Source organism: Aythya fuligula, chromosome 5 (assembly GCF_009819795.1).
Source record: "Aythya fuligula isolate bAytFul2 chromosome 5, bAytFul2.pri, whole genome shotgun sequence".
In the NCBI taxonomy this organism is placed as follows: domain Eukaryota; kingdom Metazoa; phylum Chordata; class Aves; order Anseriformes; family Anatidae; genus Aythya; species Aythya fuligula.
This window is the reverse complement of record NC_045563.1, coordinates 23,848,559-23,861,158: the sequence shown is the minus strand read 5'-3', so window position 1 is coordinate 23,861,158 and position 12,600 is coordinate 23,848,559. Positions and strand designations below refer to the sequence as shown.

The following is a 12,600-nucleotide window of genomic DNA, read 5'->3' as shown; positions in this document are numbered from 1 at the left end:
GGCAGGGAAAGGAAAGGCAGGAAATCTGAAAACCTTTGGCCTCCTGATTGTAATTTCCTATCCAAACAGTTGAAACTAGGTCCAAGGGAGCTAAAAATAAGTCCCAGAAGGAAAACAAAGTTCCCATGCTACAGTGGAAATCAACAACTAGGATGGGGAATTGGGCCAGTTTTTTTTTTCTTTTTTTTAAGCTCATTATATGTTTTTACATGCTTCTTCTATTCATTTTTTATCCTTTGAAGGCAGGGAGGAGCTACCCAGCTAAAGCAATACAACGTTTACAATACAACATTTACTGTCTAGAGGAAGAAAAAATGTACCAGTTGAAGTCAACCTCGCTGCCCAAATGGAATGCTAGAAAAGCTAAGAGAACAGGCTAATTCCACAAGCTATGTATGGTGGCACAGCAGTGTTGGCACATTATAACTTGTTTCCAGAAATATAGGTTTATCTGGATAATGAACTTTATAAGCCCATAACATATAAAATGGCAACACCTGTCCGAATCAGCTATCTAAGGCCCAGATTTGTGCTAGGTGGACGAGGAATGATGCAATTCTGGCTGGCTTAATAGAGGACATTCAAAGATTTGTATTCTTGCCATGTGAAGATACCATCTAGGAATCCACATTCAGCTACCAGAAGACCAGTCTATAGATTGGCCATCTTATCAAGGTAAATGAAGGGAAGCATTAGATGTCTGCAAAGCTATGTTTCTGGATTCAGTTATACCTACAACCAGTAGAAAAATAAAATAAAATAAAATAAAATAAAATAAAATAAAATAAAATAAAATAAAATAAAATAAAATAAAATAAAATAAAATAAAATAAAATAAAATAAAATAAAATAAAAACAGCCATTAAGAAGAAAATGATCCTCATCATCTTCAATAGCACAGCTCTGCATTTAATGGGGAAGTGGCATTTAACATCTGGTATGGGGTATTTTTGAACAACTAGAAAAATGGTCCATTAGCAGGCATAGTTGGCAATAACATAAGTTTCAAAACTGGCAATTCTGTTAAAAGCTGTTAGTGAAAAAATTTGGACACAAGAATAGTTGTAAATGAAACATTGGCCTGCACAGCCCTTGACAGATGGTGAAATTTCTTCCCAGTATGGGAAATAGGGGGATGATCAGGAATCATCATAGATGATCAGGATGATCATAGATGATCAGGAATCATCATCATAGGGGGATGATCAGAAATAGGGGGAGGATCAGGAATGTGCTCTCTGTCTGTCTCTCTCTCCCTCTCTCACACACACACATGCACACACACAAAAAGCTTGAAAATGCAGGCATCAGCTTCATAGGACTTAATCTGCGCCAATTTTAAACCATTGATAGGAACTGGCTATTGAATAACCTCTGAAACACGCAGAAAAGTGGAATCTCACACAGACATGGTGGCTGTTAGACCTGGTATTTTCAGAAAAAGGCTGGGAAGCTGAGCTGTAATTTTGCACCTCATTTGTTGAGTGGAGACAGTGACTGGAAATGTGTGTCACTTTAGAATCTGATAGCAGTTACTGATCATAGCTTTCTGATCGTCAAACTGATTGCCAAATTTCATTGTAAAGTAAATGGATTATAATCCTACACATTTCTACATGCATTACAAATCCTCTTTAGAGAAGTGGCTTGGTGAATGCAAAAAGAAAAACGGTTGTATGTGTCAGTTTTGCCTTCTCTCTGCCCCCTAGAGACTGTAACCACAATAGCTATACCTCAGAAGAAAGGCCAGAGTGTTTGAAACCTGCTTGAGACTAGCTTTTCAAGTATTTTTTGCATCTGAAACTGGTAAAAATCCCAGTTAGTTCACTGAACGTTTCTGACAAGAAGATTGTAAACAGAGAAGCCAAAGATGTACAGTTAGTAGTGATGCAAGTATAGATGAAATACTCAAGGAGAAGCAGGGACAGAAAAGTTCTTTTGTGTGCGATCCAATACATCACATCTAAATGAGTTTGAAATACCTTGGTAGGAGTTGTTCACCCAGTTCAGAGATGTAATTTGTCTTGTACTGACCATAAGATAGATTGGGGGGCACAAGAACACAGAAAAAAACTATTTTCCATGCACGACAAGGTCAGCAGCAAGGTAAAGTAGCAGTCTTCACAGTGCTACTATCTGCATTGGAAAGCTATTGGAGCATGTTCCTCCCTCAGCTCATGTGTTATCTAGGCAAGATATTCTGGTATATGCTGCGAATGGTCTAAAGTAAACTTGAAACTACTAATGAAAATAAACCCAAGGAGATAAGATTTATTTCTAAAAGACCTTGCTTACTCCTACAGGTGAGATATGAGGAGAGATTAGGGACAAAATATTTTATTTGATAAAAAGGGAACAATCGGTGCAAAACTGGCTCTCCCCTAGAGGCTGGAAGACATGCAGAGCTTCTGCAGGGCTTTTCTCTTCTAGAAGTACTTTCTGTGGGTTTGTCAGTATTGCAATACTATTTCATAAGTTGGGAAAGGAAAAGAGAACATCTTAGTTGTTGAGAGGGAGAGTTTGAGCTTTTTCAGTTTAAAAAAGGTTTCGTAACTGTTGCTATCAGTATATTCATATTTCAAAACCTCTGTCATATCAGATATGGGTGCCTGTGCTTACATAAGAACTCAAACACTGTAAGCTGGAGGTGACTTACTGCAGCAAAATCTAAACTCTCTGGAACCATTGGAGGGGAATTAGTAATGGTTACACTTGTTAAAAATAACTTTCATGTGTATGAGTTTCTGGTCATGACAGGCCATGTATCCTTTCTGTTCTTTAAGCATGGCTGATGTCTTTATTTAAGCTTTGTTTTTGTAATTTGTTAGGACTTTATTTTTTTTCCTCAGTTGGACATAATCTTTGCTACTCTTTAAAGTGTTGTCTAATTTAGATTGAATTTTACATGAAAGCAGAAGCATTGAAAACACAGTTTCTGAGTGTTTTGCAAAACCGTATCTGAAACAAAAAGCCCCCATTAATGTCTCACAGAGGACACTGTGAGATTTCATTTTTACCTTTCCAAGAGTCAGCAGTGAGCTCACCAACCTGTATACACGTAGTTAAGTCTTACCTGCAGTTGGGCCTCTTGCCTGTCTCAAATAGGTGGGGAAGGACTAAGCAAAGGAACATTTATGGCTGTAGATGGAGGTGACTCATGGCATTCAGTGGCTAGGGTAGAAATTCAGATGAAATCTGGCTTCATTAATCCTGTAGCTCATGGAAAAAACATTCAAGCTTGGGCTTTTTAGTGGATGAAAAGACTACAGTGTACAGACTTCGTACCAGATGCCCACACAAAAGTGTTAATGCTGATATAGTACTTAGCAAGTAAAGTAATAAAGCAATAATTGGTTGCTCAGAACATATGCTCACAAAGAGCTCTTTTACTCAATTACAGAAGAATATAGCTTCCAGATTTTTATCTGTGAGATAAGGGGTTGTGTGAATGGGAAGCTGTGCTTTTTTTTTTGCAGACGGACAGGATTTTGTTGTTGGCATAGCTAGCTGTACCATTATTCTCATGCTAGAAATATCTTACAGGATCTTGATATTTGACTGCCTCAGTCAAAGTGGCCAACACCTCCAGTATCAGTATGTTACACTAGAGTAAAGAATTGTACAGAGGCCTGGTTTTGACTAGTCAAACCTGTGTTATTTAGATTTGGGGGTCTTTTTCTCAAATTAAAGTTGCCAGTCAAGTTAACTAAAAATTTGTTACGCAGGATGGTTATGCAGGATGGTTCACACAGGCAAAAGCCATATACTCTGAGGATTACAACACACCACCCTAAAGCACAGTGTGCAACTTCAGTTAAACTTAATCGTGGAGGCGCCCTCATGGCTGGATGAAAATATTTGAAAAGTTCTTTCTTTAGAGTAGAAATGCAAAGGATTGGGTACAGTACTAACGACCTAGAATGTAGTACAACCTAACCCCTCCCTAAATAATCCTGGTCTTTTCTAACTTTGTCCTCTATGCATTATCAAAGTCATTGAAGTCACACGCTTCAAAGTCAGGCTTTTGCAAGACCATGGCCTTCTGTAGAACATGCCCTTCCTGCCTGGTGTGCTTTCAATGAGGACGTCCTCTACAGAAGCCATCATTAACTTGGTTAACACCACTCCCTCCCTCCTTTCATTTACTATTTTGTTGATGTCTTACTCTGTTCGTTTATTATTTTTTAACCTCTGTCTTGAGTTGAAGTCCCAAAAATAATCAGAAAAGCAAGTAAGTTTTTCAAAGTGTTTTTTAAAGGTTGTCAAAATACAAAAATATGCTTAGAATTTGTAAGATTTAGAAAACAAAGCACTTTATAGCGGTCAAATCTTACAGAGGTAAAATGTACTGTTATGGAAAAATAAATAGTTGTAATAATAGTTACTACATAACATTACTGACCCTCAGATCTTATTTAGAAAAGTGATAGAACCGTGAAATGATTTGTGGCAGACCACATGGGCAGATGACACCGACTCCCTAAAGCTGACTAAACCCACTGCCCCACTGCTCGTAATATTAACTACGATTGGCCATGCATTTAAAGATTTGGGTTATGTTATTTATTTATCATGGATATTGTTCAAACTCTTTGCAACTCCTATGATTTTATAACGTCTGAAATAGTGAGGTATTCCCTATAGTAAAAACGCTGGCTGTTGTAATCACTTACGGCTGAGGGAACTGGATTTCCTTGATAGAAATCCAGGTACCAAGGACTATTAAAATTAATAATAATTCAAGCAGAGCCACTAGAAATCGCAAGTCTTAATCATTAGCAGAATTTTATCAAAAAGTCCAAGAATTCTCAATACATTTCATGATTGTAAAATACCATCAGGATTTTAGGAGAAACTCGGGGGTTTTTTGGCAGTACTAACAGAGGCCTCAGCAGCAAAGTTCCTGTAGCAGACAGCACGTGTTTTTGACTGCTGCCACAGACCTCACTGGTGACTTGGACAAATTTGGCTTCTTGAGCCTGTTCCTTGCGTTTCTCCCACTCTTGAGGAGCCATTTCGCCGTTTATTGAGGACCGGCAAGGGCGTGAGTGGCCTAAGTAGCGCAGCACAGAGGCAAGGCCAGCACCGCAGAGTGTCATGCTGCTTCGACCACCCGTGCCACTTCACTCTCGATGTCACCAGAGGCGAGGTGACGGCGGGCAGGAGCTGCCGTGAGGAGCTGCAGCAACTCGAGGGCTGGCATGGCAAGAGGGGCTGTGAGGCAGATCCTGCTACTGCTCAGCTGGGGCTTGACTGAAAGCAGGCTTGGAGCCACTGCCTTGGCAACTGCATTCTTGGCCTGCATTTTCTGTCCATGTTCCCTACGAGATTTCACAGAACCACACAGAACTGTAGTCGGAAGGGACAGAGACACGACGAGACCCGGCGGGGCGCAGCTCCCCCCCCACACACCCCTCCCCGCCCAGCCACCGGCCTCCGCCCGCCGCGCCTCCGGGACGGTGACGTCACGGCGCGGTTGCCATAGGGACGGCCGGGGTCGCACCTGACGGCTGTCGTGAAGCAGCGGGAGGAGAGCGAGGGAAGGAGGAAGGAAGGGGGAGCCCAGGCCCGGCCCGGCCCCCGCCGGGCCCCTCCAGCCCCGCCGCTCCGGAGGAGGAGGAGGAGGAGGCGGCCGAAGGAAGAGGAGGCGGCGCTGCTGCTGCTGCTGTCGCTGCCGGCGGCTATGTAGGGGCCCCGGTGCGGGCGGATCCGGAGGCCGCTGCCCGCCTCTGGAGCGCGGCGCCGGGGCCGGGCCCGGCGGGATGTTCTCCAAGAAGCCGCACGGGGACGTGCGGAAATCCACGCAGAAGGTGCTGGACACCCGCAAGGACCCGCTCACCCGCCTCAAGCACCTGCGCGTCCTCATCGGTGGGTGAGGCGGGGGGGGAGGTGGCGAGCGGGGTCCGGCCCTCGGCGCTGTGCGGCCGCCGCCCCCCGGCCCCGGTGCAGGAGGGAGCCGGAGGCCGGGGGCACCGGCGGCAGGGGGGCGGGGGGCCCGCTGGGACACCCCGACCCTAAGCCTCGGGGCCGGGCCGGGGAGCCCCAGGAGCTCAGCTCCCCGCTGCTGTGCCCAGGCAGCAGCAACCCCACCTTGTCTGGGGGAGGAATTCATCGGGCAGCGGGGGACAGAAGCGAAAAACCGATGGATTTCCCCACCGAAACGCTGTTGTGAAGTCAGTTAGTTTGAATAGAAGTGGTGAGCAAGCAGTAGTGGTGCCCCTGGCTCCCTAATCCATTTTCCTAAAGTAACAACTGTGTGCTCTCGAGTTGGAGCTGCCAGGGTGAGTGCTCACCGGGACCCCAGTAGGTGAGCATCCATACGGCTATCCTAAAGACACCTCTGCCTTGCAAATTGGTTAGGAGGGAGCATAAGCACTTAAATGGCACCGTAGTGCAGTGCGGACAGCTGTTTAACCTGACCAGCAAATTATAATGTGTGATTATATGCAGTAACATGCCTAATGGAAAAGGCAGAGTTAACCATTTCAAAATATCTGCTAGCTGGAGGTGTTTGTAGAGATCTAGGTCCTTGTCATCAAGCTGTCCTTGGAAAATGCAGCTTCCTCTCGAGCATGTTTTGGGTCCTGGAGTTCAGTAACTGTATGGGTTGTTTCTGACAGTTCATTAACGTGTGAGCGGAGCGGGGTCAAGGGCAACTGCGTTCTGTATTTAGAACAGAGTGTTGAATGGATTATTTTGGTTTCTGCCCACAGTCTGGGGGTATTTAAGTACATTGTCCTCAGCCCGCAAAGCTGAATTCTTTCCTTTCAAAGGAAAACGGTTCTTGCTCCCTTTTTTCTTTTGTATTAGTGTTTGAAGGAACAGCTGTTCCCACATGGCAGCAACTGCTGCTGCATGACTTATTTCTGCAATGTAATTATGTCTTTTGAAATGGAGAACAGTTTTGTAGTGAGCTATCCCAGACACTTCAGTAGTCAGATATAGCCTCTTGCCTCACTCAGAATCTTAGAACTCGTCCTAGCTAGCTGCACCGAGCCAGTTGTGGCTTGTTTTATGTTGATTTATGTTTATTTTTAGCTCCTTAATCAGTTGAAGAAATTTAAGAGGAAAGATCATTATAAAGAAACTAAATACAGCTCTGAATTTAGTTTTCCTGGCTGTTGTGGGTTAACCCCAGTAGGCAGTACACTGGGTAAAGTATGCTGAGCATTTCCAGTTTGCTGTAGTCTTCAAAACATCGTATTTGTCCAATTCTGATCTGTTCTATTTTGGATTTGGCATTTCTGTAACTTGTCTTTTATTTACAAGATTTTTTCCTTCAAGTTTGTTAACAGTCAGCAGTCAGGTGCATTTAGTAAGATGCAAGCTGCGAGCTCTGTGTCAAGCAAACATTCTTATCTAATCTAGGGTTTCTGCTTACTGGCTTTAGGACAGAATAAATCTGCTGGGACATGTTTTCGTGTGATGGTCATTCCCCTTTCTCCACCCCAAATGCGTATTTCTTGGCTGTTGAAGCACAGTTCCCACATGCTTTGTCCAAGTTTTGGAGAATACAGTTCAGTGTATGACTGTATGTAGGGAAAGGTGTGACACTGCTCTTCAGTTTGTCTGTCTTGTATCCATCTACAAACTTTTATTGTTATTCAGGTGTATCCTAGATCCAGGAGGTACAAAACCAAGTTTTTTTATGGGGGGGCAGAGGGATACTTCTCTTATTCATACATGAGTGCAAGAGAAGTACAGTACAGATTATTTGAAATCCATTTTCTTCTGTGATCACATCTTTGCTTTATTCCTGAAAATTCTCTCCTCCCTAAACAGGCCTTCAAAGCATAAACTCTATGCCCTTTCTTCCCCATTTGTTTCTTTGACTAGTCAGCAGGACCAGATTAAAGAAGAGAAATGTGCCCACATGGGACAGACTGCTGCCCAAGATGGCTTTGGATTCAGACACCAGCCTGTAGCTTGAACAGTGTAGTGCTGCATTTTCCTGTTTATCATTTTTCTTCAGTGACAACTTCCCCCCCGCCACGCACACACCCCAGCATAATAATCAGCATGCTTCCATGTGCTTCAGGGGAGCCAAGGAGCTAGTGCCAGCAGGCTGTCTGGGGGAGAGGCACTCGTGGAATCTCTGTTCAGTATATTCATTAATGAAAAATGGTTTGTCTTGTTCATTGCTCTTAGCCTCTGTGTATTGGAGACTAAAAGACCATCAAGAAGAGAATTATCTGACGTTTCTCATGCAGAGAATGGGGAGAAGTGTTTCTTGTTCATAAATGGCAAAGTGCATTGGACCAGAATTATTTTTTTGCCATGTGTTTTAGCATTTGGTTCAGCGGCAATAAACTGAAACATGGCCTTAAATTCATGGAGAAGACTTGCAAGGAAGAAAGGAGTGCTACTTCATCTTCCTTGTATTTTAGCAAGGCATCAAAAGCACTCATTTTCCATTAAGACATTACTAAGATAATGAAATAGTTATGAAAAGAGGCAGAGTGGTCAGTAATTCTAGACTGATTGTTATCTGTTAGCCAAAGAAGATACATACAAACCATTTTGTTAAGGTGAAAGATGAACAGTTGAATCCCACAAAGCAGTGGTACAAGTCAGACATCATCTAAAAATATTTAAGCTAGGATCATATGGTTGTTAGGCAAGACCAGAAGAGAATGAACAGTTTCAGAGAACATAATATGAAGTAAAGTGACCGGATAGCACAAAGGCAGGCAATGTTTATTTTTAACAAATTAAAAATAGTGCACACTAGATGGAATTACATAAATGCCTTTTACAAGACAACTTAGAATCCCATGAATTGTATCATTTTGAGAAAAAAATCCTGTTGTTGACAGCTAAGTGCAAATTAGTCTGCCTGAAGTATACAGAAAACTTTGTCTTCATAAAACAGTAGTGTACCGTTATCTGAAAATATCACTGCAGCATTACTAGTCTTGTTGCTGTAGCCAGTATAGAGAGGATTTAGAGATGGGAATGACCCATATAAGAATAAAAGTTTAATGTAAAAAGAAATCTTTGGAATCCCTTTTTGGAGGGGCAGAGAGTGAAAAATGTGGAAACATACATGAAAAAGACAAGGAAATAAAACCTGTTAAGAGCTACCAAATTTGAAGTTACAGTAGAAGATTTTTGGCTTGAGGAAGCTCCTGAGCACTACCAGCGTGTCTACCACGTACGGGTAAAGTGGGGGTAAATGTATTTGTTCCCCCCTCAACTCTTATCTAGGATCTGCTCTTTGCCACTTCAGACCAGTATCCTGGTTTTCTGCTCTAGCTCAGTATGTTTTTTTTCATGGGATATCTATTCACTCTGTTTTGTAATTAAGTATCCAAAGAAAATTCAGAAATTTAGGCGACCAATTCATAATTGATTAGTTGTTAAAGTAAATATGTTAAATGACCAATTTACGCATGTCACAGACATTAGGTTTCCTTATAGAGGTCAAAGCCTGGAGGAAACCTCAAAGTAGTAGTAAATGCTGTTAATGCTAAGAACTGCCATGAAAAATTGGAAAGAGATTGAAGTCATCCTGGGACTTATCAGTCTGTGAGCAAAAGTAATCTGCCTTTGTGTGTTGCCGCTGCAGTATCTTTCTTGAAACAGCTGGAACTATCTTTTGAGAGACCTGATGCTTTTAAGTTGGGTTAGTTTCTTCCTGTAGAGAACTGATCATCCTCTTTAATTAGTTCTGGGATGTGCCTTTGAAGCATACGGGCTGCTAGCACTATCTCTGTCAGCATGTGACTTTTTTTTTAATCAAACTCTTCTCTCCGGTTCATGTACACCGGGAAGGCTGTGGCAGTTGTGCTTACCCAGAGCTGCTTTGGTGGTAAGAGCACGGGAACCCGAGAAGGAGCGTGGCGTGGGATTCTGCTGCCAACAGCATGGAAGTGCCTTGTCAGCTAATGGCCATTTGGGGGATTGTTAAGAGGAAATAGCATGGAAATAATACTGCCTTTTTCTTATCATCAGTGTTGCACTGCTTAATTGGACCTCAGCATCAAAGAGGTCCTTTTGCTGTGCATATGCACATAAACAGTAGTAACAACGTAATTAAGATTCTCTGGTTTTAAAGTGATAGCTCTTAGAAGTTCATTCTAGTAATCCTTCAAGCAGCAAATCATGCTTGATTTGTCGTGTTGTTAAGGCTGTGCTTTGGGAACTCCGTAAATAATTAAGGCATAACGTCATACCTTGATAATATTGACTTCTTGTTTTTTCTCTGGCTTTGGTACGAAACATGTTGCTGCTATGGCTGAATATGTGGTTTCAGTCAGAATTTTAAATACATGTATATAAAGAAAGCTAAAACCCCGATATCTTTAATGATTTCTGCATAGTCTTACTATGTGAAAGCAAGACAAATGAATGTACTCAGTTTAGAATTTACTTTTACATCTGAATTCTTAAGGGAAATCCTTTGTTTTTCTGCTTTTTGTTAGGGGAGGAGTTACAGGCCTGTAATCTGTCAATCCAGGGTAAAGCAAAAAAGGAGTATTTTGTTTCTTAAATAATTTTATTTGCATCTGATACCTTTAAAATACACTGTATCTCTGGAGCCCTGGAGAGCATACTTGTTAACATTTAATGCAAAGAGAACAGGGTGCTTGAAGTGTGGATCTTATTATTTTGTTTGGGTGTTCCCGGTGGTTGGTTAGTGCTCAACATCTCCTGTGAGTGATCTCCGAAAGGGAGAAGTCTCAAGCTGTGTAGGACAGAATGAGACAGTCTATATTGGACATTGATATATTTCTCAATATTAAACAGTATACTTAGACAAAGATTGCATTTGTCTAAAGGGATTTTAATTTAAGAAATGTATCTCGCTGGCAGCCAGCCCTAATGCTTCAGCTGGATGACATTCATTGGTGTTGCACATGGTCAACATCGTTCATTAGAGTATCGCTGATGTACTGTAAGAAACAAAAAATGTTTTACGGCTGTTCAGCTGAAAGGCGGGTGGGGAGCTGCAGCAAACTGGCTGCCTGGAATTTCCTCTGGAGATAACTGTTCCAGAAGTTTCTGTGGATATGCAGTGCTGTATTATTTTTGGCATGAGTTGTGTGTATTTTTTTATTTCCCTCTCCTGGTAATTTGAACTGCGGAGGACATGTCACCGGCGGTATTCATGGGTTTAGCTGCAGGCTAAGTACAGTTTAAGACATCAGAGTTGGTGTTCTGTCAGTGTTCAGCCTGAACCCTTTCTGATCTGTTTTTGCCAGGAGGAAGAAGTGTTTTGCTTTAGGATTTTGGCTAATGTTCCGCTTGACTTGCAGGCAGCAGCACTGGCCAGTGCTGCTGGCTTGCAAGGACAAGGGCTGGAATTGGATCAAAGTCCCAGAGCAGACAAAGGGACGGCTCTGACCGCTTGGATGCGAGGGAAAGGTCTGCGTGGGTTCAGCTTGTGGCAGTTCACAATGGAAATGACTACACTGCTGTGGAAGTGTTTGAAGTTGCTCACGCAAAACCTACCTTCTGGAACACACCTGAGTTGTCATGGAAGTATTTTTGTAAAGCTCACCGGTGTTGAAACTCCTCTGGAGTCCGCAGGCAACCTGAAACAATTAGGTTGGAGAGCTGTCAGCCATGCTGCTCATTCCTATAGAGCACTGGTGTTGAAATTTGACAATGCTCTGTATGTAGAGCTTGTTCATTAGTGCTGTTAATGTGCTTATTCATTCATGGGTTTTGCCTTGTACGTTTGTCTCTAAAAGATGCTTGTGATCTGGAGTTCAGACTTGTCCAATGCAAAACTGAAGCCCATTAAAAGATTTCTTCTAGTAGGTTCTTTTTTCAGTACCAAAACCCTCAAGAATATTTTCTTTGACAAAATTACTTCCAAAAAAAAAATGGAATTGTCTGGCCAAGTAGTTGTTATTGTTACAATAACGCTAAGGTGCAGCCCTTTTTTAATAGAAGTGCATTTGTAGCGCACTGTTAGAGCAAACCATGTTGTTTCCATCAGCTCTTCTTCGCTTTTTCACAGTCTGTTAACTATGTCAGAGCCATCAGTTAGTACCAGATGTTTTCTACTTAACCTTTTAAAATGACATGTTTTGGTATTCCAGAGACTGCTTGTATATAACTGAATCTCTGCACTGCTTTGCTATGAACAGCAGTTAAATTTTGCACCATGGGGAGTTAGGAATAAGTTCTACTGGATATTTTGCTTGTATATTAACTGAAATTTAGGACACTTAGAAACTTCTTGCTTACTAAAGCCAACAATTTATTATGGAAATTGATACTGAAAACTTCAGGCTGTAGCAGGTCTCTGCTTTACAGAAATAGAATTAGAGATCTGGCCATCTTCCAGGTCATTGTTTGTTGCAGTTGTCACTGGTATTGTGTTTTTGGCTGAGGATGAGGGAAAGTGACTTAAAAGCCACCAAGTCTCTGAATGAGACAAGATAATACTTCTGTTATCTATCAAACTACGGCAGCATGTAATATAAACACACTATTAAATTCCCTAACACTTAAAAATCAAATGCAAAATGAACCACAATTTGGAATACTGGTAGACTGTTCTGTTAGCTGCTACAGTAAATTTCTGTGATGCTTTGTGTAAGCTGGTGAATGTTAATGTTTTCTTTTGGAAAAGTTAAGGCATTTCTA

General features: G+C 42.0%; 1 protein-coding gene across 17 annotated transcripts in view; it reads left to right on the top strand.

Annotated features, from left to right (window-relative positions):
* The first annotated feature begins 5,621 nt into the window (after positions 1-5,621).
* Positions 5,622-12,600, top strand: part of RALGAPA1 (Ral GTPase activating protein catalytic subunit alpha 1) — a 125,674-nt gene continuing 118,695 nt past the window's right edge. For all 17 annotated transcript variants that reach the window (XM_032188282.1, XM_032188280.1, XM_032188284.1 and 14 more), the window contains exon 1: positions 5,622-5,868. In XM_032188282.1, coding sequence (XP_032044173.1) covers positions 5,763-5,868 — 106 coding nt within the window. In that variant the 5' untranslated portion in view covers positions 5,622-5,762. The remainder of the gene's footprint in view (positions 5,869-12,600) is intronic.